The sequence below is a fragment of the Lineus longissimus genome, chromosome 4 (genome assembly GCF_910592395.1).
Source record: "Lineus longissimus chromosome 4, tnLinLong1.2, whole genome shotgun sequence".
Lineage (NCBI taxonomy): Eukaryota > Metazoa > Nemertea > Pilidiophora > Heteronemertea > Lineidae > Lineus > Lineus longissimus.
This window is the reverse complement of record NC_088311.1, coordinates 5,904,245-5,926,637: the sequence shown is the minus strand read 5'-3', so window position 1 is coordinate 5,926,637 and position 22,393 is coordinate 5,904,245. Positions and strand designations below refer to the sequence as shown.

Below are 22,393 nucleotides of genomic sequence, written 5' to 3'. Positions count from 1 at the left end.
ATCACTTCGGTAGAGTGTAGCTTATAGTTAGGAGTAAAAGTGAAAATTCATGTAAATTTTTAGAACCAAGGACTTTAAAAATAGTAGATATAATGAAATTGATTCACATGTATTGATATTTGTTTCAGATACACTCCAGGCCTTAATTCAGATGTCAAACCCAATATCGGTTGTAGCCGCAAAGAGGGTAGGTATTCCGCTCTCCCATGCTTTCCCTCAAAGGTCACCTGACCTTCCTGCGACCCTATCAACTGTAACATGCCATGTAATAGTCGGGCAGGTCACTTAACTGCCATCTATAGTTTAATACTTGCATCATCTATGAGTTATAGAATTGACTAAATCTCCTGGCTTCCTACGTGTATGTATCCAGTTGGCCTCTATAGCTATAATGTCCTTTCCACAATAATTAGACCTAGAACATGCTGTCTTCATGTACGTTGAATGTACAGGTGTTCTGTGTCTTCTTAGGTGGAATTAACTATACTTGAGTGATTGTTTTCTACACAGCTTCACCCATTGTATGTACCTCTGCTTCAAGAACAGGGTGGCTGTATTCCTGAGTCTAGGCTACAATGACCTTGACTTGACAACGTCCTTGACCTTCTAGGTCACAATGTCTTTGGTCTTCAACATCACAATGTCTTTGATCTTCAAGGTTAGAATGTCCTTGATTCTCAAGGTCATAATAGCTTTGACCTTCAAGGTCAAATTCAGTGACCAACATTGTTCTCGACCTTCAATGAGACATTTACCTTGGCTATAAGGTGTCAATGTCCTTGACCTTCAAGGCTCAAACAATGTCTTTGACCTTTTTGCGAACTATTGACCTTGCTGTCCCCTTTCTCCTGGCCTGGCTCTCATGTATTGTTCCTCTTCAGGCACTTCACCAACAACACATCTATCCCGATTCGTGTTTATTGAGGATAGACTATTCCAAACTTACCTCGCTGAATGTAAAATACAACAACGACAAGAGCCGAGACTTCACAAATAATAGTTTACCCATAGGTGAGGGCATCACTGATCGTGGATATGCCCCCTTTGCAAGTAAGTATATGCGCTAGGTACATGCGTCGAATCATCTGTATGGTAATAACGCTGGCCACGGTCAGTGTATATCACGAGCTTCACCCTTCCCACCCTGGCTTACAGCTTAAGGTTTTCGCTCCATGACTAGATGAATGCATCGCTAACAGTCCGCACTGATAATCACTTAATGTAGGAATTGAACTGCCGTGCTCCTTGTACCTGTACTTGTTAAATTCACGTGATACTTTGCGAGCACTCCTGTTAACAATAGTACTGTCTTGTAAAATGCCACGATTTTCAGATACGTGTTAATACTGTGTATAGCATGTCACAAATATTCACGATGCGGTGCTTTAATTTACCACTAAGGCATTTAATACGATTCACAGGATAAAAATTGATTAGATTTGTTAATTAGATGCAATTAATTGACTCGTTTGCTTTGGTAGATTTTGTAGAATCCTTGCACCTAGTGGGTGACAGGTTTACTAATAAAAAAGGGCATGTAGATTATTTCGCCAATCTCACTTAGATAACAATGAAAAGAAAGACATAGGCAATCCCTCTGTCATGAGGAATGCCACGATGTTGACCAAGATCCAAGCTGTGTACATGTTGAAGTGTTGCCAATATAGACCACCAGATGTCTCCTCCAGTCTTTCTCATCCCTGTCAAGACCCTTCCACTTTCTCACCTCTTGCAGGTATCATTTTTCTCTCCCTTTATTCTTATTCAGTCCAGACATATTGTTCACATGGCTTATGAATAAACAACGATAATTTGTCCGCTAAGGTTATGAAGAGTCTCAACTTGATTCAATATAACATGAATTGACAAAATTAAGACCAGGATTGTGTGAATGAAAGCAATTGGATAGCCAAGGTTAAGACATTCCTCAGGATTTCTGCTTTAAATTCCATCAGCTTTCAAAGTTTTCTATGGAAAGCAATTGACAATAAGGTTTTGGTGACGGCGTATTCTTAGCTAATGAATCCAGTGCCTGGTATCATTCACTATAATAGCGTGTGAATCTAACTGTTATAAAATCAACTCCGCCCAGTATAATCTGCCTTGCACAAATACATGTTAACACCAGTGCACTTGTGAAACCTTGTCCCCATCCAGGTGGATTTGACTTTTACCTGTGCAAAGTATCCAATTAATGTACATTGTATAGTGATTTTTGGGTTTTTATGATTAACTCGTTTTGAAGAAAAAAATGAATCACAAACAACTGCACCTTGTTGCCATTTCACCTTTGATATATTGCTATGGCAACGTGATTTGACCTTGACCCCTTGTGAACAGTCTGTTTGTCTCTCCTCTTGTTTACCTTTTCCTCTGTGGTGCTGTCACCTTTATCCTTTGACCTTTCAACTTTGACCTCTGAGGTCGATCCGTTTGATTCGCTACCTTAGCTCTAACCCTGCTGCTTCTCGCTACGGACTCTGCTGACTCCACGACGCATGGTGGCACAACACATACACGTAATCTGACCCACTAGTTGCTTTGATTTGTTTAATTTCTAAATGTTTGCATAAAATTAATCGCATGAAACTTGTTTGAATGTGTCAAGGTCCCCAGAACGTTATGACGTCACCTTTTGCCATGCCAAGTTATGGAACAACGCCACTAACATCGTATGGGGCCACGACTGCCGGAGGTATGCCGCTTTATCAGTCTCCGACCACCAATGGTAAATGCGCTTTAACCAGCTTGCTGCTTCTTTTTATAACCCATTTTGCACATTGCTAGCTCAGTCATCTTTTTAAATCCTATGACCCGCCGTACCGTAGTGTACCTTCCGATGTCTCTCATGTCCCTGTCAGTTTATATCGTCACAGTCCTGCTACATTTGTTGTCATCGTCAAGTTCCACTTGTACAGTCCGAGCAGTTTTAGTAATGTCGTGATGTAACCTTCGTTTGACCTTAAGAGGGACATGTGGCATATGACTTCAACCTGTCACACAAATCACAAAAAATTTAGAAAGTTAACTTTGTTTGATTTCGGAACATTTTGTACAAGTTCGATAAAAAAGAAGAAGAATGGCTTTCTCGTATTGGAATTTTCATAATGTTTTGACATTTTTATGTAATTAGCAATTTTCATCAATATCGTCTTTGATGATTAGCTAATTAGCACTGTCTTTGTGAAATCGCTTATTGTATGTCTGCACTCCATGGCTATGCAGGATAGTTTTAACATCCTGAACTAGTGTGTTACGCTTATGTCCTTAGTATTAAGATTTCAACTGCACCGTTCTGTCCAGTCAGTCTCTGCTGTGTTCAAAATTCTAGCTTGAAAACTTTGCTTGAATTGTTTCAAGATGAATTTGCCAATGATGCTTTCATCCCTGTTAGTACGAGTGGCTATAGGTATGCGTAGTTGACCCTGACAGATTCATCTTGAAATAGACTGTTACAGTAATGCCTGAATGTGACTAGACGAAATTGAAATCTTTAGAAAACTTACCCAAAAGCCTCCAATTTTCATACTTCCCTATCCAACCAACACTGCCATTACCTTGAATAAGAACCTTTCCTTGCTAATGCATGAAAGAGGTAGCAGTGAATTCCATAGTAGAATTGCTCTAACTAAAATTGCTTGCATAGAATGAGGCAGGGGTGAAATTTTTCTGCTCATGTGACTTTTTCAACCCAAGGATGGGTTTATCTCGTAGCCATTTTCACATTCGATTGTGGTGACGGGCTCAGCATGGCCATGGAGGGTACAGAACATGCTGATCTATGCCCACGACAGCATCGTTCGAGCATGTGGTGAATTAAAAAATTCATATATAAATTTCAGCCGGTGAAGACCAAGTTGCCCAGTCGCGTCAGAATCATGCCATCCTTGGGAATTACTCGTACCACCAAGCGCTAATAGACGCTCAGATGGCCGCATATCCAGGTGTGAAAGTTTGTCAGTCTCCCTTTCGGGTTCAGGCTTGCACTAAAGATGGCGCTCATTGCATAAGATGTACACGAAACCAAATTCGAATCTTTAAAAAATTTTGGCACTGAAAATTTAGCAGGAAACCGAGCACTCGCAAATTTATGAGTTAGAATACTTGACCTTGAATCTGGACCAAGAATTTCATCCTTTGGAACTAGAACAACCCTGAATCTAGACAGAGCCTGATCAAACCCAAGACCAATAATGTATTATCCTTGGAACTAGTATTTATTCTGATTTGACATCAGAATAAAACTTATCAGATCTTCGAAGGTAGAATATCTTATGCAATCTGTTTATCTAAGGCGCCATCTATAGTTGGTCTGCATCAGTTTCCAGCCTAGACTACAGGCCTCTCAGATTAGTTTCTTGTATACCTCGTTCCCATTATGCTTTTGTCCTACCATGACAGTGCATAACCTGGAACATTACTTTTCTAGATACGAGGTTATACCACGGAAGGAGCTGGGGAGGTCTGTATAGGCTGCTACTATACTACAGCCTATATCAAGGCTGAGAATGGTCTACGGGGTGATCCAAAAAGATATCCTCATTTCAGATAAGGGGATAGTTTTATTGGGCCACCTTGTATAATGTACAAACTGTGCAGAAGTCCTACATTATCTTGACGTGGGCTGTAGTCACTTATCGAACATCTGATATTACGGTGGAGACAATCAAAACAACACAATGGACACCAGAACCCCTCGATGTTAAGCCTCGTAGGTCCCCGCATATAACAGCCTAGTTGATGCTTCGTTTTATGGCATATTGCACTGATAGCCTCCGTCGTGTTGCTAGTAGTTATGTCTGTGGTAGTAAGAGTTTTGGTGGACTGGATGAGTTTTGCTGAGTGTTTATTTTCTGGATGTGCAATTCATGAACATAACTTCCAAGGACTTAGCTTTGCTGATGTCAACAAACGGACTTGAATTTTCAGGAAAACTGTACACCAGTGATTCTGACAATTTTTGGTGAGCCACTAAATCCAGAAAATACGCAAGTCATTCATTAATCCAGTTGCCGAAACCACGCTAGTGATGTGTGATTTTTGTAGTAAGATAGCTTCAACCGTCCCACACTGCCCCCTGCCTTGTGTTGTTTTGACTCAACCGCCTTGACCTTTGCTGACCTTTGTGTACAAATCAACTGATGTGTATCGTCAAATCAGGTAACAGCGTCACACATGTTTGTATCGTCCGAGCACAGCCCAAAAGCGTCTTATTTCAGACCCAATCCTATTAAAAGGGGGAGCCCCGAGCACACTTTTTACACAATTTATGCTCTTCAGGTGACGGTTTATTAAAGTACCGTTACGCATCGACACGTTTTTATTTGCTAAATGCTATGCATAATTTAATTGGCCGTTATTTTTCTTTCTCCCTACCAGAGGGCATGGGCATGTTAAATGGACGCGGACATCAGGCGCAAAGCCTTCTTCAGTCTCCAGGTATTCCTTGTGGTTTAATGCACACATTTTTTCTTGCTCAATGGCTTCAGTAGTTTGATGCTTGGCGTAGACATTTAGAAAAGTTATTGCTGAAATTGCGTGAATTTGATTGATAAAAACTGTTAAGGACTATGTAACCTTACCAACGAAACTCTCAAGAAAAGAAAAACCTAATCACCTTCGTGATTGACCAAATTTCCTCAAATTTTCGTCAAAGATTTTCTCAATCAGATTTTCAAAAACGGTTGTGTAGTACATGTAGTCCTTCAACACTTTGGTTGTAACAGTTGTAAGTGGGGAAGTAGTAGTCTAGAAATTCACTGATGAGAGTCGTAAGTGGGGAAGTAGAGGTAATGGTATAGAAACAGTGCAATTAGAATTAAGTTGGGAAGTAGAGGTCTAGAAATTGAGCATGCAGAATTTTATAAAAAATAGTTGTTCAAGTTAGCTGTGACTTGGAATGTCCTATTCTTAGTCCTAGATACAGACTCATTAGCCAGAGCATGAAATAGTACAAAGTGATTTTATGCTGGCTTGAAGATCTTATAGTGTTGAATATTGTTGCCTTCGAAGCGGTAGATTGTTAGTTCTGAAAGTAGACTGTAGGGGGTTGTGGGTCAATCTAACCCGGCTTTTTGCACGATTTTCAAAACATACAAAATGGATTTCATTTGATACCAAAAAACAGTTTGATGATCCAACTATGATTGTCTTGTCAGTCAAGGTTTCCTTTATGCTATGATCATTGCTATCCAAATTCATTCTAGGAATTGAATATTTCCACTAAACAGAATACAGACTGACTTTTCTCCCAGTAAGACAAAAATCTTTCAGACGTACATCGTGAAACTAACATTTGCAAAGTATCCAATTGAAGCCATTGATAGCGCATTTGTTTTTTACACCCCCGCTTTTTGACAAAGATTTGTTATGTTTGGTGTGCGGGATTGCGTTTTTGTTCTTGGTCGGCTTTATAAAATTATCACATGATGCTGTATTGTTAAGGTTCAGTCCACACCCATGTTTGTTTCACCGATAAGATTTAAGTCAGAAACTGTATTGCCTCAAAAAATACCCTTTAAAGATGGAGAATTCAAAATTGCGTCCATTCCAGGTGACTTTGTTGAACCTTCGGTTATCTAAATTTGAAAAACATCGGTGAAATGAACTTACGAAAGGCCTCTGCATATTTTGGCTTGTTTGGCCGCTATTTGTTACGTGATAGTCACAGGCATTGGACATGCTCATTCCAACAATGATACAGGTTGACTTTTGCCAAAAGTCCAATGCCTGTTGGAATCATGTGACATCACAAATCTGAAGTCTTAGATATGTGGAGGCATTGAGATTTGCTTGGACCACCTGTACATTTGTTCAGGAATGTATACACAAATGTACAGTTGGTTCAAGTCAGTTTGGGGTGGATTGGACTTGTTTGATAGTTTGTTGTTGTTAACTTGCACCATTGCTTACTAACTCTTAACCTTGGCTTGTTTTCCTTGCTTGCAGCGGGATTAGCATCACTACAGGCGGCACAAGGTAAGGGCATTCTGGGATACGTTGTGACGGCCATCGAGATGTGGCGATGGCGTCAATACAAGTCTTGCATGAACAAACAAGTTATTCTCTTGGAGAATGCTTAAGACCACAAATGACTACATGTAGTACTAATAGAATATGATGTATTCAATCATTTGTTTGTGAAATTGTCAAGCAGACGTTCTTACAATCACCACCAGGACAACAAATAACGATGGGTTTGGCTAATATATTGGTGAGAACTTATTGGTTACACACAGAGCTTTTCAAATGCACTTGGTGTTTTGAAGCTGCAGACGTCGGTGGTTGGCATGTCGATGATGTAAATGTGATGGTGAAGTTTGAGTTTTGTGATAGTTATAAGTCCTTGTTATGATGTGTACTCGTTTTGTGTGCACATTTGAAGTCCTTGAGAGTTTGGCCTAGCTCCCTTTGAGAGCATGATTATGTTCTACTAAAGCGCCCAGGAAATGAGTGATTTGAGTCGCTGCGATCTGCAGTCAAATTGCATGCAACGATAATCACTTGTGTGCAATGGTCATCGCAGATGCTTGCGACAAGAATCTGTGATCCTTCAATTTATTTCCAAAACTATGAAATCTTTCATGCTGTGGGACAGAGCCTTAGAACAAGTTTGACTTTCTCAAAAAAGGAACCATCTGAAAATTGGCCCTCCTCACTCTTTTTCAATTTGATACTTTTCATATTTTGGGTTTGTCTTGCATTGTGTTGATGTCATTTTCCAATCCTGACCATTGTCTCTGCATGTTATTTTCTAGCGGCCGCTGCATTCCCCCAAATGGGCATGCCTACAATGGGCGCTCCAGGTTTACCTCATATGCAGCATCCCTGCCCCCAGTCCCCGGTACTGCTGGTCACCAACCTTAACGAACAGGTATGTAAACGAACAACAGAGAAATAACATCAAATATGTGCATGTACGAGTCGTAAAATCAGATCGTGTGCGTGTCTGCACATGCTCAGTAGCGATGTTAGATCAGTGTGTGGCGAAGTGAGTCTACGTCGCTGTCGACACTGAGTACGAACGCGTTCTTAAGAAATCGTACCGTAGCTGACTAATAGACAAATGTTTCTTCTCAAGCTTATATCTTATAAATGCTTTTGATAAACAGCGCCACCTAAGCCTAATCATTTGAATTCCTTTTTTTCTGTGCTTGAGGAGCTCGTGTGGCTTTTTGGTTACGGAATCAAATGTGATTCTTCCGATTGGCACTGGGGGCGCCAGTTTATTTGAAAAGCATCTATATACTTCTCATTCATTTCATTTCTACATGTAGAAGATTTCTTTCAGAATATTTTCTCACTTCTTGCCAACTTAAGATATACTCCGTACTTGTTTGTATTCACTTCATCGACGGTTTGTTGCTATGGATATTTCTCAAAGGGAATTGAGTTCTACAGGCTGGGGTGTGTGATCTTGACCATTTGTGGCATCATATGGGATGATTTTTGTCATGAACCTCCAACACGAAGGTCTTTACAATTGGACAAGAACGATTCCTGTTTTAGCTCAATTGACAAAGCTTTCGGGGTTGAAGTCACGACAGAAGTTAACTCAGATGCCAGGCCAAAGTTACCACAACAAATCACCAGTTCACAGACCAAACTCTCTTCTCTAGAAGAAATGTCTTTTGGCGTTTATGCTACCAACTAACCTCGACGAAATGGATTGTAGATCGCGACTACACAACAAGCTTCCACTAATCACTGGGAGAAACATCATCGTGGATAAATTTAAGAGACAAATCATTAATTACACAATCGTTAATTTCATTTGTCGCGTTTCTTGTTAAATCGGCCATTATATAACTGTTGTATGCTTGTCATAATGCATTCATGTGCTCACGATTTCAGGACCCCTAAGTCCCTCCGATTTACAAACCCTCCTGATAATACTGATAAAAAATCCACTGAAAGAACCTACATTCAATTTCACACATTTCAGGAACCCATAAAATAGCTTAACGCAGTCAGTATTGTATGGTTAAAACAAGTACATTGTAGATATGACCTTCAGACTGTTAAATTGTCAGTGACTTTCTCCAGTACTTTAAACCTTGAATGGCTCTCACAGCTTCAATGTATCAGAATTATGTAAACCTTGGATGACTTACAATTTCACTGTATTCTAATTAAGCATTAAGTTATGTAGACATAACTGTGTATTGCAAATTTGAATTTGCAAACCTAGTTGAATGCAAAAGTTGAAATTCTAAAATTGTGGTCAGAACTGCAACACTCTCAGGACAGAACTCAGTTCTCTGCACACACACATCAAATATTATTACAAAATCAATTTATATTCACAGAAACTCTTCAAATACATCCTTTCTCCTAAAATGCCATCTGACTACAGTCGTCAGTACGAGCAAATGCTTGAACTGACTGTAGGTTTAACTAAAGACCCTCATAAGCAAATAATTGAACTGACTATACACTGTAGGTTTGACTACAGACCTCGGTATAAGCAAATACTTGAACTGTCAAAACACATTGGTACAATTCAGATGAATTTACTCTTGTTATGGAACATACAACATTTAGTAGATATACATCTATGAAAGTCCTCATACATTTGGCCTCAAGTAGTCTCATGACATGACAATAGAGGGCATGTCATTTTCCGTCCACAGGAGATCATGCTTGGCTTATAAATATTGGCAGCTTCGTCTATAAGTCTCGTCTATCGAGTATGACCATAGTGCAGCATGCCTCTTATTCTTTGCATGCGAACACTGTCTATTATATCGTAACTAAGTGTCTGTGCGTCTCGACAAAACAGAAAACACCGGGGGTCCGACACAAAATGGCCGCCTTAATCATTGTATATGTTTTACATAACGTCACAATAATTCACGATGATTCATATCCCTTTTCTTTTTTCCCAACCCACTCCATATCCGCTGGTGTTTCCATGTGGACTTCTATCGTTGCTCGGAAACTGTGACTTCTTCAAACTACCGCTCTGCTAAACCTGTTGCTATGAACTATAGAGAGTCACACCTGATGCTCTTTTTACCCTTTTTGGTACGTTTAAGCACTGTTTATTTCATTTTCTAGTCTTCAGTAGTTGTTAGATCTTGGCCCTTGTAAAGTTGTGCAGCACATTTGGTGGAAAAGGTGGGAAATTTGTGCTCAAAATGTCAAATTTAACATGTGGTTCATAACAGAAACTCATCATTGCTGAGAATCACGATGATGTTAAATTTTCCATTTTGCGCCGAAAAATTCTCATGTTGCCGCTGAGGCGCAGCAGAATGTCCCGTTGGTGGAAATCAGAGCAGAATGTGATGGCGAATCTGCCATCTTGGACGTTTATCAACCTCTGTTCCACATTTCTCCAGCGGCTATTCTTGTTGACATTTAGCCCGTTGCGCTGCCATCTTGAACGGGATGTGTAGTAATCATATGGCGCACTGTTGCAATCTTATTCATCGGCTCCGTCGGTTTTCGGTTAGCATGAATTGTAAGATCATTGTCTCCGCTCAGGAATGTCGATGTCTCACATATCAGAATGATTTGCATGCGAGTCATTGTTTGATGTAAATAAGTGCCATACATGATACAGTATGCTTCGACGGCTGTCCAGATATCTATTTAATACTCCAGGCATTCTTGTATGTACTCACGATCAGTTACTCCATGTATGCGGTCTACTAGTTTAGATTCTTGAGTTTCTTCGCACAGTTAACGCTTACAACTGCTGTATTTTGTCATTTTCGCTACCGTAGTGCATGCTGGTATTAATCTGGTGCTTTCCTCCTCCTATTTAGGCGTATATGGGGATGTACAACGTGTCAAGATAATATACAGTAAAAAAGACAGTGCCCTCATCCAGTTTGCCGACATAGCACAAGCCCACATGGGTAGGTACCTCAGCTTTCGTTGTTTTGGTTTATTTGGTTTATGTGGCCATTCTTTTCTTATTTTAATAGACTAATAAAGTCAAAATGTTAAGGTTTTTAGAAAGACTTATAACTACACACGTATATACATGTAGATGTTCATGAACTGTATTTCTTTTGAGACAACCTGTATATTCTAATTGTCTTGTTTATCTTTCAGCACTGTCTCACCTGAATAATGTACAGTTGTATGGCAAACAAGTCAAAGTAACACCATCTAAATATTCAGTCGTCCAAATGCCAAAGGAGGGATCACAGGTGAGAATCATTTTGCAATTCCTCATTGGGAAATCAGTGGCAAGGTGGTTAGAGCCCCGGGCTCATAATCAGGAGGTCGTAGAATGGATATTTGTCACTGTTTTGTCTTTGTGCCCATGAGCTAGGGACTTTTGTTGCTTGGAAGATATTCATTCTGCAATAGAAACCCAGTTACTGAAACCTTTCCTACAAGATACATTTCAGTCTTGTAGAAATAAACAAAGATTCTACTCATTTTTCAAGCAGATTCACATAGCTCAAATTTTCCCACCGACTCAATTTTCGCCTTTGTGTTTCAGGATGCTGGTGCAGCGCTAACTAAGGAATATATCAATTCACCACTACACCGGTTCAAAAAGCCCAACTCAAAAAATCATCAGAATATCTATCCCCCATCAGCCACGCTTCATCTGTCCAACATTCCACCTCTGATTACTGAGGACCAGCTGAAGGACGCATTCACTAGGACAGGAGGGGAAGTCGTAAACTTCAAGTTTTTCGCGTAAGTTGACTCTGCAGATTTTCCCCTCGTAGGAGATGAGGAATACGTTACCAGTACTGATCAAGAGAGCTCGGTGATGCATCTTGAAATGTTTTGATATCACCTGAAAGTTTTGTTCACAACGCATGATGGTGCAAATTCACGTTGTGCTGTGGATTTGTAGGATCAGTGCCCGATTGGCCGTCATTGGCAAAACTGACAAACTGCCGATGGATGCAAGCCCAATGGAGAAGTCAAAAGTTCAAATCTGTATTACAATTGTTGTTAGAAATGACATTGTAAATGTTTCTTATGCATCTTCTGTTTGCTATTTCAGGAAAGACCGCAAAATGGCACTCATTCAGATGGGTGATGTAGAGCAAGCAGTTCATGCCTTAATAGTAAGTTAAATGACTTCTTCAGATTAGTTTGATTAAAATGTGTGTAGCTGGACTAGAATTGCCACAGAATGTCACAAAATGTCTTACTGTGCATCTAGCAGAGTACCTTGCATTTCAAACACTGCCCGTGAATGAAATATGGGTCACTGGACTACACGGTCTAATAATGAAACACCAACATTTATCAACATTAACATATAGGGGCCTGGCCCTGTTGGGTTTGATGTCCTTTTTGCTTGATTTCCATTATTCATTTCACTCATAATCATCTTCGTCTCATTTCAGGCCATGCACAACTACAAGCTGAGTGACTCGAATCATCTTCGAGTCTCGTTTTCTAAGTCCACCATCCCGACCAACTAGGCCGCCTCCATCAGTCAAGTCTACTGTGGAACTACCTACCACTTTCTTATCATCCTGGCTTCCAGCTTTCCATATCTTGTTAAAAAAGTCTTCTCACAACTGGTTGCATTTAAAGAGCATAGATCTGACTTTTTCACTTTGGATGTTTTTTTATGATTCTGCACTATATGCTGACTTGACTCAGTACTGCACCTCTTCAGACTTGTAGAGTTTTCACCAATCTTTAGGCAATACTATTCGACCTTGAACTCTTTCGTTTGACCTTGGGAATGACCTTGGATAAAACAAAATGGCCGACTCTTCTTTATGGTTGTGAATATCCTGCCAGTACTGAGTACACAGAGAGTGTTTATAAACAATATATATTGTTATATTATAATATATATTATATTATTATAATGTTATTGTATACTGATGGTGTGAATCAAAACAAAAAAATATGTGCAAGGCATGATTGCTGTAGAAGGAGAGTCAATTAAGGCATGATACAATGCAAGTTTACACTGCCCATCTTAAGGACCCTTGCTCCACAGTGGCTTAAGGAACTCGAGCATCACATTCAGGACGCAGCAGATTACAGAATCCCCCAAGCAACGATTCTGGTTTTCGACTGCTGAAGTTGGAGGGACACAATGATTGCAGAATCTTCAAAACTTTAGGAAGAGGTGCTATGATGTCACTCTGACTGACCTTGGAGTAATGCTTGCCTTAAACACAGCAATCAAAAATTTCTGTGACATCTAGGATGAACTACTTAATTTTTTGATACGAGGAAATTTGAGACGCGTTATTTTGGTATATTTTTACCATTTTACTGAATTTAGTTGTGACACTCTCAGATTTTTGTGTGGATTCGGAAATGTGCCGCTGTCGCGTAGCAAGATGTAAAAATGCTAGTCATAGTGCTGAAACGGTTGTGTTCCGCATATGCCTAGGTGGTGGATTTATAATCTTGTCTTTTCTTATTTGAGTGTTTAAATATTGGTCAATAGGAGGCGTTTCGCCCTCGTGGCCAGGGGGTCTTGCGGATTCTTTCGAAAATGACTTGTACTTGAATGGATATGAAACCTGTGTACTAGTGGATCTCAATAAAAGTTGGAGTGTTCCTGGAGAATCTAGATGAAAGTAGTTAGATTACGATCTGCTTAAACACGCCCGTCACCAAACCCAGGCGGAAAGCTGGACACGTCACTACAAAGAGTTCATGAAGAATTGCAAGCTTAAAATCTCCGCAATTAGAGTTTAGCCTCTTTTTATAACTCTTATTTTTGCATTTTTTGGTGTTCGATGTATATTGGGAACTTACTTCGGTAATATGAATATATATTTTTGCATTTGAGGATGTATAGAGGAAGTGAATCCTTGATAAAAACTTGGGATATGCTTATTTTATGACCGGTTGAGTTTTTGTTATCAAGTGAATTCTCCCACTACGGCATTCCTGTGCGCCTTGTAGAGTTCATTTTGTCGCAGATCCGACAGTTATTCAGTACATTTACTTGAAATCAACGAAGAGCCGTAACAACTTTAAGGATGGCCGTGTAATCAGGGTCATGTTAACTTGAGCCATGTAGTTGAAACGGCTCCTGTCTGGTTTTACAGTAGGACTCAATTTCGGTGAAACTGCGCTGAAATGCACATAGTAAGCGGTGCCAGTTAAGTTGCCTTACTACGGAGTTGGGTCATGTGACCAGCCCGTTGCCTTATTAGTCAAGACATGGCATCGTGTGTACATAGATGACTGCTTTATATTATTCTTCCCAATCCAGTGGAGACCTCGTCCCCAGTGTTTTTTCATCTTTTTGTTTTTTCTTTCGCTGCAACTGAATGGCTGAGTTATCAATCTTTATGTTGAAATTTTCACTTATTGAAGCATTCCACAAGACATAAACAGTTCTCTCATTGCTGGGAATAATGTTGCAAGACCTTAGAATATTGTCATTAGCCCTTTCGGTCAAATTTAACACCAGAACAATCGGACATCCGTCTGTTTGTCAAAAGATAAGAACTGCCACCACAGAATTGGCAGAATTTCTCGCCTCAAGCAGTTCTGATAAATACCGATGATCCGATACTGGTTTTCCTTTAATTAAAGTAATATTGCTGGCTCATCTCAATTGAAAGCACCAATTCTCGAGTCTGTTATATAGTAGTGTAGTGATGCAAACATTTTAATAGGACCATTATAGGAACATTTTATGCTGTATTTAGTCCGTCTGTAAAAAAGTCTATATGCACAATGCATGGTGCAATCAGCCTATATTGGAGTTGTGTTTTCAATTGGTATGAGCCGAAGAAGGAGTCGTGATCAAGGTTGTTTTCAAAACGTAATGGGTAAAGGTGGTTGAGAATCATTACTCTTCAAATTTATACAGTAAAAAGGTCGAGGCAATACTTGGTCAACTATCCCACTCTGCCTCTTGAAAGAAAACCATTCCTTGGTCCCTTCACTTTCTACAATCGTTTTGATGTTAACCAGACCTCAGTTGTAGCCCGACGTTTACGTTTTAAATTTTTGTTTCACCCTTTTAATGTTCCTCGCGATTAGTCAATTTTAGTGATGTTATTGAATTTAAAGCGCGTATACTGTGATACCAGTGCTAGAACTTGAGGTGTGTAATGTAGGTGTTGGACTTGTGTCTTTTCACAGCAAACGTTATATAGATCTGCTGGTTATTTCAGTTTAGTTATATACCAACACGTTCCTATAATCATTTGTCTATTTTCATTTCGATATTAAGTCTTGGATACTTCTTCAGTGTTAACCCTTGAAGAGCTGATGATGTCTGACTGGAGAAATATTGCAAATGACTGAAAAAGTGCTGCGAATACTAAAAGCATCAGACACCTCAAGTACTAAAAGTTGCTGTTTTATTGAATTATAAACTTCAGTAATTAAATTTGATGTCGTAATTTACCACCAGTCTGGCAAGGGTTAATGCTGAGTTTGCTTTCTCCGGGCATCAGTGTTTCACGTGTATATATAATTCTATGTCGAGAGTTGGGTTATGTTCTGGTCACGTGTTCAAATCAAATTGTACGCTTTTCGTATCAGAGAGAAATTCTTTGACATTTTAACTTCTGAAAGATATTCCTTGAGAAATTTTAACTTTCGTTTTGTGAATTCTGATGATAGATATTCTGATGATAGATATTCTGATGATAGATATATTCTGATGATAGATAAATATGAGTAAGGTTTATCAGCTAGAACTGAATACTGGGTTGTGGGTTGGTTCGAGTTCAGGCCTGGATTAGGGTTTCCAGCCTCCTGACTCGTAGTCGTAGCTTTGAATTAAGCAGGTTTAGTTCAAAGTAACTGTAAAAAAATTTCATGTGCTGGTCTTAAAAAGCTTTGTGATCATTGGAAAGCTTAAGGCTTGTGGGCCTTCCAACAGATACAAATGTTTTTTCTGCATTCACACAACTTAGTTATATTTTGTGATTAGTAGCGGAACTGTTGATGTGAATTTCTAATTGAATTGAGAAATTCTGTACTTGTAATTACTGAAATACTGACCAGGAGGGATACCATTTCAGAATATGCGACAACTCCTGGTGAATGTTGAAGTAATTCGGTGATTATGTGTCTTTATTATGTATTAAGTTCTAGCTGTTGACTTGGTAGGATTTTCCTTTCTTTATGGAGTTGAGGCTTTATGAACCGGTGTTGCAGTAGAGATAGGAAGATCTGAGTTAGTACTGCCCAGTTGGTGACACCCTACCCTTTGCCACTGGGAACGTAAACCTACAAACAAATGTGCCTAAAATGGGAACAAACCACAAGTGTATACAGAATTTTTTGTAGCTTTTATATTGACATGAATATGAATTTTTATTTATTATGAATAGTGCGTCTGGTCCGTCTTTTGAGGGATCGCTATTGTAAAAATCATGTACGTCATAAAACCTGCACAAAGCTATAGAAAGTTCTCACAGCGCGGAACCACAAGATGAAAAAACACCGCTCGGCCTATTTTGGTCGTCAGGGTCAAAGTGAATGTGCACATCATTCCCTGATTTCAAATGTGAATACCTTGTACCAAGTGGTTAGACAAATTAAAATATCATTTTGTAATAAAAATCAGGTGTCAGTTTTGGTGATGATATAATGATTATATGATGCCTATCATTTATATATTTTTGAATTGATAAATGCTATTAAGTCATGTTGAGTGTTAATAAATTTTAACTGTAGGGAAATATGTGGATGTTTTCCGTGTTTGGTGTAGTGTTGACCTTGACCTCTCTAGATTAATCTCTTTCTCAGTTCACCTAACTGGCATGATTAACCCTCCAGTCTTCATGTCACAAACTTCTTAATCTATATTTTTTCATTCTTACTACCATGATATGTATTCCTCGATCTATGATAGTCATTAAAATATTAGTATCGAACCTCTTTTCTTCTTGCCTGTCTGTTTTACTCAAGACTTTTCCTTCTGGCTTTAGCTCTTTGTTATTCTAGCTTCAAGTGGCTTTTCTCTGATTAATTATATCTCAAATCAAGTTCAGAGTAGAACATGGTGTTTAACTGGCAAAGGGTAAGAATGAAGTTGTTAACAACCATATCCACACGAAATGTGAGTAATGTATAGTTACCGAGTTCCTGGGTACATGGCATTTTTTGGAATGCATTAGAAAATGTATTTGGTTGCACTCTCTAAACTATACATTAGAAATGTTTGTCGATCATACATTGTATCATGAACTTGTCCACCACTACTCTCGCTTGATTTGAGGTGAGGTATTAGCTATTGCTGCCTCATGCACCACTTCCTTTTATCAACTGTCACATCAAGAGTACCATATGACTGGGTTTACATAGAATTCACCATGTCATTTCCAAAGAGCAGGCTACATACAATTCACAATGTCACTTATCACCCTCCTGTCATGTCATGTGATGTTTTGAAGTCTGCTTGTGACATGTGACGCATGACAAATGACAATGTGACTCCTATGAACACCTGGCCTAAGAAGGGGTGAAATAAGCCATGTTACAGAAATATTGTTCCTGCATCTTCTAGTACCAGTACTAGGTTTGAGAATGGAGTTTCTGTATGATGGACTACATCACCCCATCCTATGGTAGATGTAGATTAAGTGTAGACTGGTATGCACTTTGGCCTATTCTAACCTTGGCTTGAGATGTGATCCAGTGACATCCTTTTATTTCACATGCACCATACAATCGGTATGCAAAAAATACCCTGCAGTTGGAGTATTATGGCCCCAGCAAGATTTGCCCGATTCGTGATTGGACTGGAATTGCATAAATCCTGTTGCAGTTCACAGAGTTGACCATACATGATATACTGAAACCGAAATTTCCCTCTCCCATTCAACGAGACAATGGCTAAAGGAGGTGTCCAGAAAGGCCATTGTTTGTTTGCTGTCGCCCAACTTTATATCCAACAGGATAGTCTGGGATTTAAAGGGTAATAATCCCCCTTCAAATATTCAACAAAAGTCAATTTTTGTGGGGGGTGTGTGAAAATCTACTTGGCTGATTGCTGAACAAGCTGAGCACACTGACCACTGTACTAATGGAAAGACACAAAAGGTCATCAGTATCATTCCTTTGTTGAACCGAAAGCAATTCCATGATGATGATTAAGTGTAATTTCCATAAACCCCAAATTTGGTCTTTTGAGGACAATGTCACAACCAGGGACATATTGACTTAAATTTCGTTTGCCCACATATTGTCCAATATTTCCACAGCTCAACTATTATCAAACTTAACAGAAAATTTAGTTGTAAAAGTAATTAGTTGGGTGATGGCAAGCAGACAACAATCACCTCAGCCTCCCTCCCCTCGCACACATCCTAATTACAGGTTGCCGTCACAAGATAAATGACACCAGAGAGCTACCTGGAAACAGACATTCCACTGCCAGTGTAACATTTAGATAATACTCTGGCCTCTGAATGTAGGGTGCATAAGATGATAAGTCGCCATCTGCATTGGCAGCTCATTCCATCCAGCATTTGGCTTGGTGTCCTGGCAGCACAGCTTGGGACCACTCCCACAGCCAGCCCATCTTTCCCTCATCCAAGTTACTGCTGTGAGACACTTCAACATTAGTCGCAACCTATTCTACCATGCTAATCCACTGCTGTGTCATGCTTCAGAGGCATGTCCAAAATACACATGTACAAGTCACAACCGATTCCACCTTGCTAAAAGCACTGCAATGACACAATTCGTAATATGTCTCCAGAGGAACATCCAAGATGCAATTCACAACCGATTCCACCTTGCTAAAAGCACTGCTATGACACAATTCATAATATGTCTCCAGAGGAACATCCAAGATGCATTTCACAACCTATTCCACCTTGCTAAAAGCAGTGCTATGACACAATTCGTAATATGTCTCCATAGGAACATCCAAGATGCAATTCACAACCGATTCCACCTTGCTAAAAGCACTGCTATGACACAATTCGTAACAATACCTGTCTCGAGAGGAACATCCAAGATGCAATTCACAACTGATTCCATCTCGCTAAGGACACTGCTATGCCACAATTCGTAATATGTCTCCAGAGGAAACATCCAAGATGCAATTCACAACCGATTCCACCTTGCTAAAGACACAGCTATGACACAATTCATAATATGTCTCCAGAGGAACATCCAATGTGCATGTCACAACCATTTCCACCCTCCTAAACCACTGCTAAATGCCACAATTCGTATATGTCTCCAGTGGAACATCCAAGATATAAGTCGCAACCGAGTCCACCCTGCTCAAAGACTGTCATCAACACTCGAAAAAATAAAAGGGCTCCACTACTCCAGGATAGAAATATTTCGTCATCTACCACAAGAGACACCTAGAAAGTCCTGTGATACATTTAGGAAATATATGATGTTTCCAGCAGGAGATATCCCTGTGTTTCACTAGCGATGTCCATCACTATAGCGAAATAACTCTATAATTGAGAGTATCCTTTGCTGTACTATCACATTGACATCCGAGGACCTCTCCCCCTCCTCCATCATTCACAGCAATCTATTTGAGTTCGACCGAAGCCACTGCTATATGAGTATCAGAGAATGTGTGTAGCTGACCTTCCTATTTGCGAGTGATGTGCACATACTGTCTATCACAACCACGCATGAAGACAATGTCAACGCCAGACAATACAAAACAGAGTTGTCAGGACACACTGAAATAATGTCACAACCTCGCGTCTTATGGGAAGTTGTTTCAAGACACAATCTATATACAGGGTCACCTCTTAATGCAAACGGATCTACGTCCTCCATCAACTCTCTATACCTACACCTCCGACTTTCCTGGGACGTCTTCTGTCGCCTCCGAACGCGATTGCCTCTGTATTTGTCCTATCACATCATCTTAGTAATGGACAAGGCCTGTCACAAACGGTCAGTGGTGTGGCGATCTGAAGAGAAAAAGAAACCAACACATTCTAAAGACATTCAAACCTTCGTGATGAACTCCATCCCAAGTACGACCTGATTGGCCACAACCAGCTCTACTGTCTTGCCATCAAGGTTAAGGGAGATGCGACAGACACAGCAAGACGGATTTGACCCAGGTAGCTCAGCAGTCTGGACTCCCAGAAGCAGATAAAATCATATACCTGGCAGCTCCACCGTCCTGTCAATACGGTGAGAGATGAGACAGTCACAACCAGAATGAACATAAATGGACCTTGCTGCTCCACGGTCTTCCTGACACGATGAGCGAGGTGCGACGGACACGAGCAGACCGGGTCGGAACCTCGCAGCTCCTTGGTTGGAGAGTTAGGACAGTCACAACCAGACTAAATCACGCCATGCATCCCCACCGCCGTGCCAACACTGTGAAAAAAGGAACGATGGTCACAAGCAGACCGAATTGGACCAACCTGTCTCATATTCGCCCCGACGTGATGAGAGTTGAGACAGCCACAAACCGAGGCTTGGCTCGTTCTGGTTGTGACTGTCCCACCTATCACATCGTATAATCAACGGTCTCATCCCTTTCATCGTGTCAGCACGTGTCCGACCGATGAGAGGGATGAGACAGTCACAGCAATGCAGACCGAATTGACAAGGACAGCTTCACCGTGTTGCTGACACGATGAGAGTGATGAGACCGTTACGAACAGATCAAAACGGGCATGGCTGCTCCATCGTATCAATGGACCTATGAGAGCGATGTGGCATCCACAACCCGACCTAATCGGATATGGCTGCTCCATCTTGATTATACGATGTGATAGGTGGGACAGTCACAACCAGAACGAGCCTAGCCTCGGGTTGTGGCTGTCTCAACTCTCACCACGTCGGGACGAATATGAGACACGTTGGTCCAATTCGGTCTGCTTGTGACTATCGTTCCTTTTCTCACAGTGTTGGCACGGTGATGGGGATGCATGGCGTGATTTAGTCTGTTTGTGACTGTCCTAACTCTCCAACCAAGGAGCTGCGAGGTTCCGACCCGGTCTGCTTGTGTTCGTCGCACCTCGTTCATCGTGTCAGGAAGACCGTGGAGCAGCAAGGTCCACTCATGTTCATTCTGATTGTGACTGTCTCATCTCTCACCGTATTGACAGGACGGTGGAGCTGCCAGGTATATGATCTTGTCTGTTCCTGGGAGTCCAGTCCGCTGAACTACCTGGGTCAAATCCGTCTTGCTGTGTCTGTCGCATCTCTCTTAACCGTGATGGCAAGACAGTAGAGCTGGTTGTGACCAATCAGGTCGTTCTTTGGATGGAGTTCATCACGAAGGTTTGAATGTCTTAAGATTGTGTTGGTGTCTTTCTCTTCAGATCGCCACACCACTGACCGTCTGTGACAGGCCTTGTCCGTTACTAAGATGATGTGATAGGACAAATGCAGAGGCAAAGGCGACAGAAAACGTCCCAGGATAGCCGGAGGTGTAGGTATAGAGAGTTGATGGAGGACATAGATCAGTTTGCATTAAGAGGTGACCCTGTATATAGATTGTGTCTTGAAACAACTTCCCATAAGACGCGAGGTTGTGACATTATTTCAGTGTGTCCTGACAACTCTGTTTTTGTATTGTCTGGCGGTGACATTGTCTTCATGCGTGGTTGTGATAGACAGTATGTGCACATCACTCGCAAATGGGAAGGTCAGCTACACGCATTCTCTGATACTCATTTAGCAGTGGCTTCGGTCGAACTCTGATAGATTGCTGTGGATGATGGAGGAGGGGGGAGGGGTCCTCGGATGTCAATGTAATAGTACAGCAATGGACCTCGCTGGTGAAACACAGGGATATCTGCTGCTGGAAACATCATATATTTCCCAAATGTATCACAGGACTTTCTAGGTGTCTGTTGCGGTAGATGACGAAATATTTCTATCCTGGAGTAGTCGAGCCCTTTTATTTTTTCGAGTGTTGATGACAGTCTTTGAGCAGGGTGGACTCGGTTGCGACTTATATCTTGGATGTTCCACTGGAGACATATTATGAATTGTGGCATATAGCAGTGGTTTAGGAGGGTGGAAATGGTTGCGACATGGACCTTGGATGTTCTTCTGGAGACATATTACGAATTGTGTCATTGCAGTTCTTTTAGAAAGGTGGAATCGGTTGTGAATTGCACCTTGGATGTTCCTCTGGAGACATATTATTGCGAATTGTGTCATTGCAGTGCTTTTAGCAATGTGGACGAATATGAGACAGGTTGATCCAATTCGGTCTGCTTGTGACTATCGTTCCTTTTCTCACAGTGTTGGCAGGTGGTGGGGATGCATGGCGTGATTTAGTCTGGTTGTGACTGTCCTAACTCTCCAACCAAGGAGCTGCGAGGTTCCGACCCGACCTGCTTGTGTTCGTCGCACCTCGTTCATCGTGTCGGGAAGACCGTGGAGCAGCAAGGTCCACTCATGTTCATTCTGATTGTGACTGTCTCATCTCTCACCGTATTGACAGGACAGTGGAGCTGCCAGGTATATGATCTTGTCTGCTTCTGGGAGTCAAAAGCTGAGCTAC

General features: G+C 40.8%; 1 protein-coding gene across 44 annotated transcripts in view; it reads left to right on the top strand.

Annotated features, from left to right (window-relative positions):
- LOC135486179 (polypyrimidine tract-binding protein 3-like) overlaps positions 1-16,805 on the top strand; it is a 165,256-nt gene extending 148,451 nt beyond the window's left edge. For 24 of the 44 annotated variants that reach the window (XM_064768778.1, XM_064768790.1, XM_064768776.1 and 21 more), the window contains 14 exons: positions 129-187; positions 882-1,050; positions 2,609-2,728; positions 3,843-3,944; positions 4,430-4,462; positions 5,380-5,439; positions 6,949-6,978; positions 7,758-7,873; positions 9,993-10,026; positions 10,773-10,865; positions 11,065-11,162; positions 11,462-11,664; positions 11,981-12,044; positions 12,330-16,805. In XM_064768778.1, coding sequence (XP_064624848.1) covers positions 129-187; positions 882-1,050; positions 2,609-2,728; positions 3,843-3,944; positions 4,430-4,462; positions 5,380-5,439; positions 6,949-6,978; positions 7,758-7,873; positions 9,993-10,026; positions 10,773-10,865; positions 11,065-11,162; positions 11,462-11,664; positions 11,981-12,044; positions 12,330-12,407 — 1,259 coding nt within the window. In that variant the 3' untranslated portion in view covers positions 12,408-16,805. The remainder of the gene's footprint in view (positions 1-128; positions 188-881; positions 1,051-2,608; positions 2,729-3,842; positions 3,945-4,429; positions 4,463-5,379; positions 5,440-6,948; positions 6,979-7,757; positions 7,874-9,992; positions 10,027-10,772; positions 10,866-11,064; positions 11,163-11,461; positions 11,665-11,980; positions 12,045-12,329) is intronic. The other 20 variants (XM_064768774.1, XM_064768784.1, XM_064768787.1 and 17 more) reach the window with 20 other exon arrangements.
- The last annotated feature ends 5,588 nt before the right edge of the window (positions 16,806-22,393 follow it).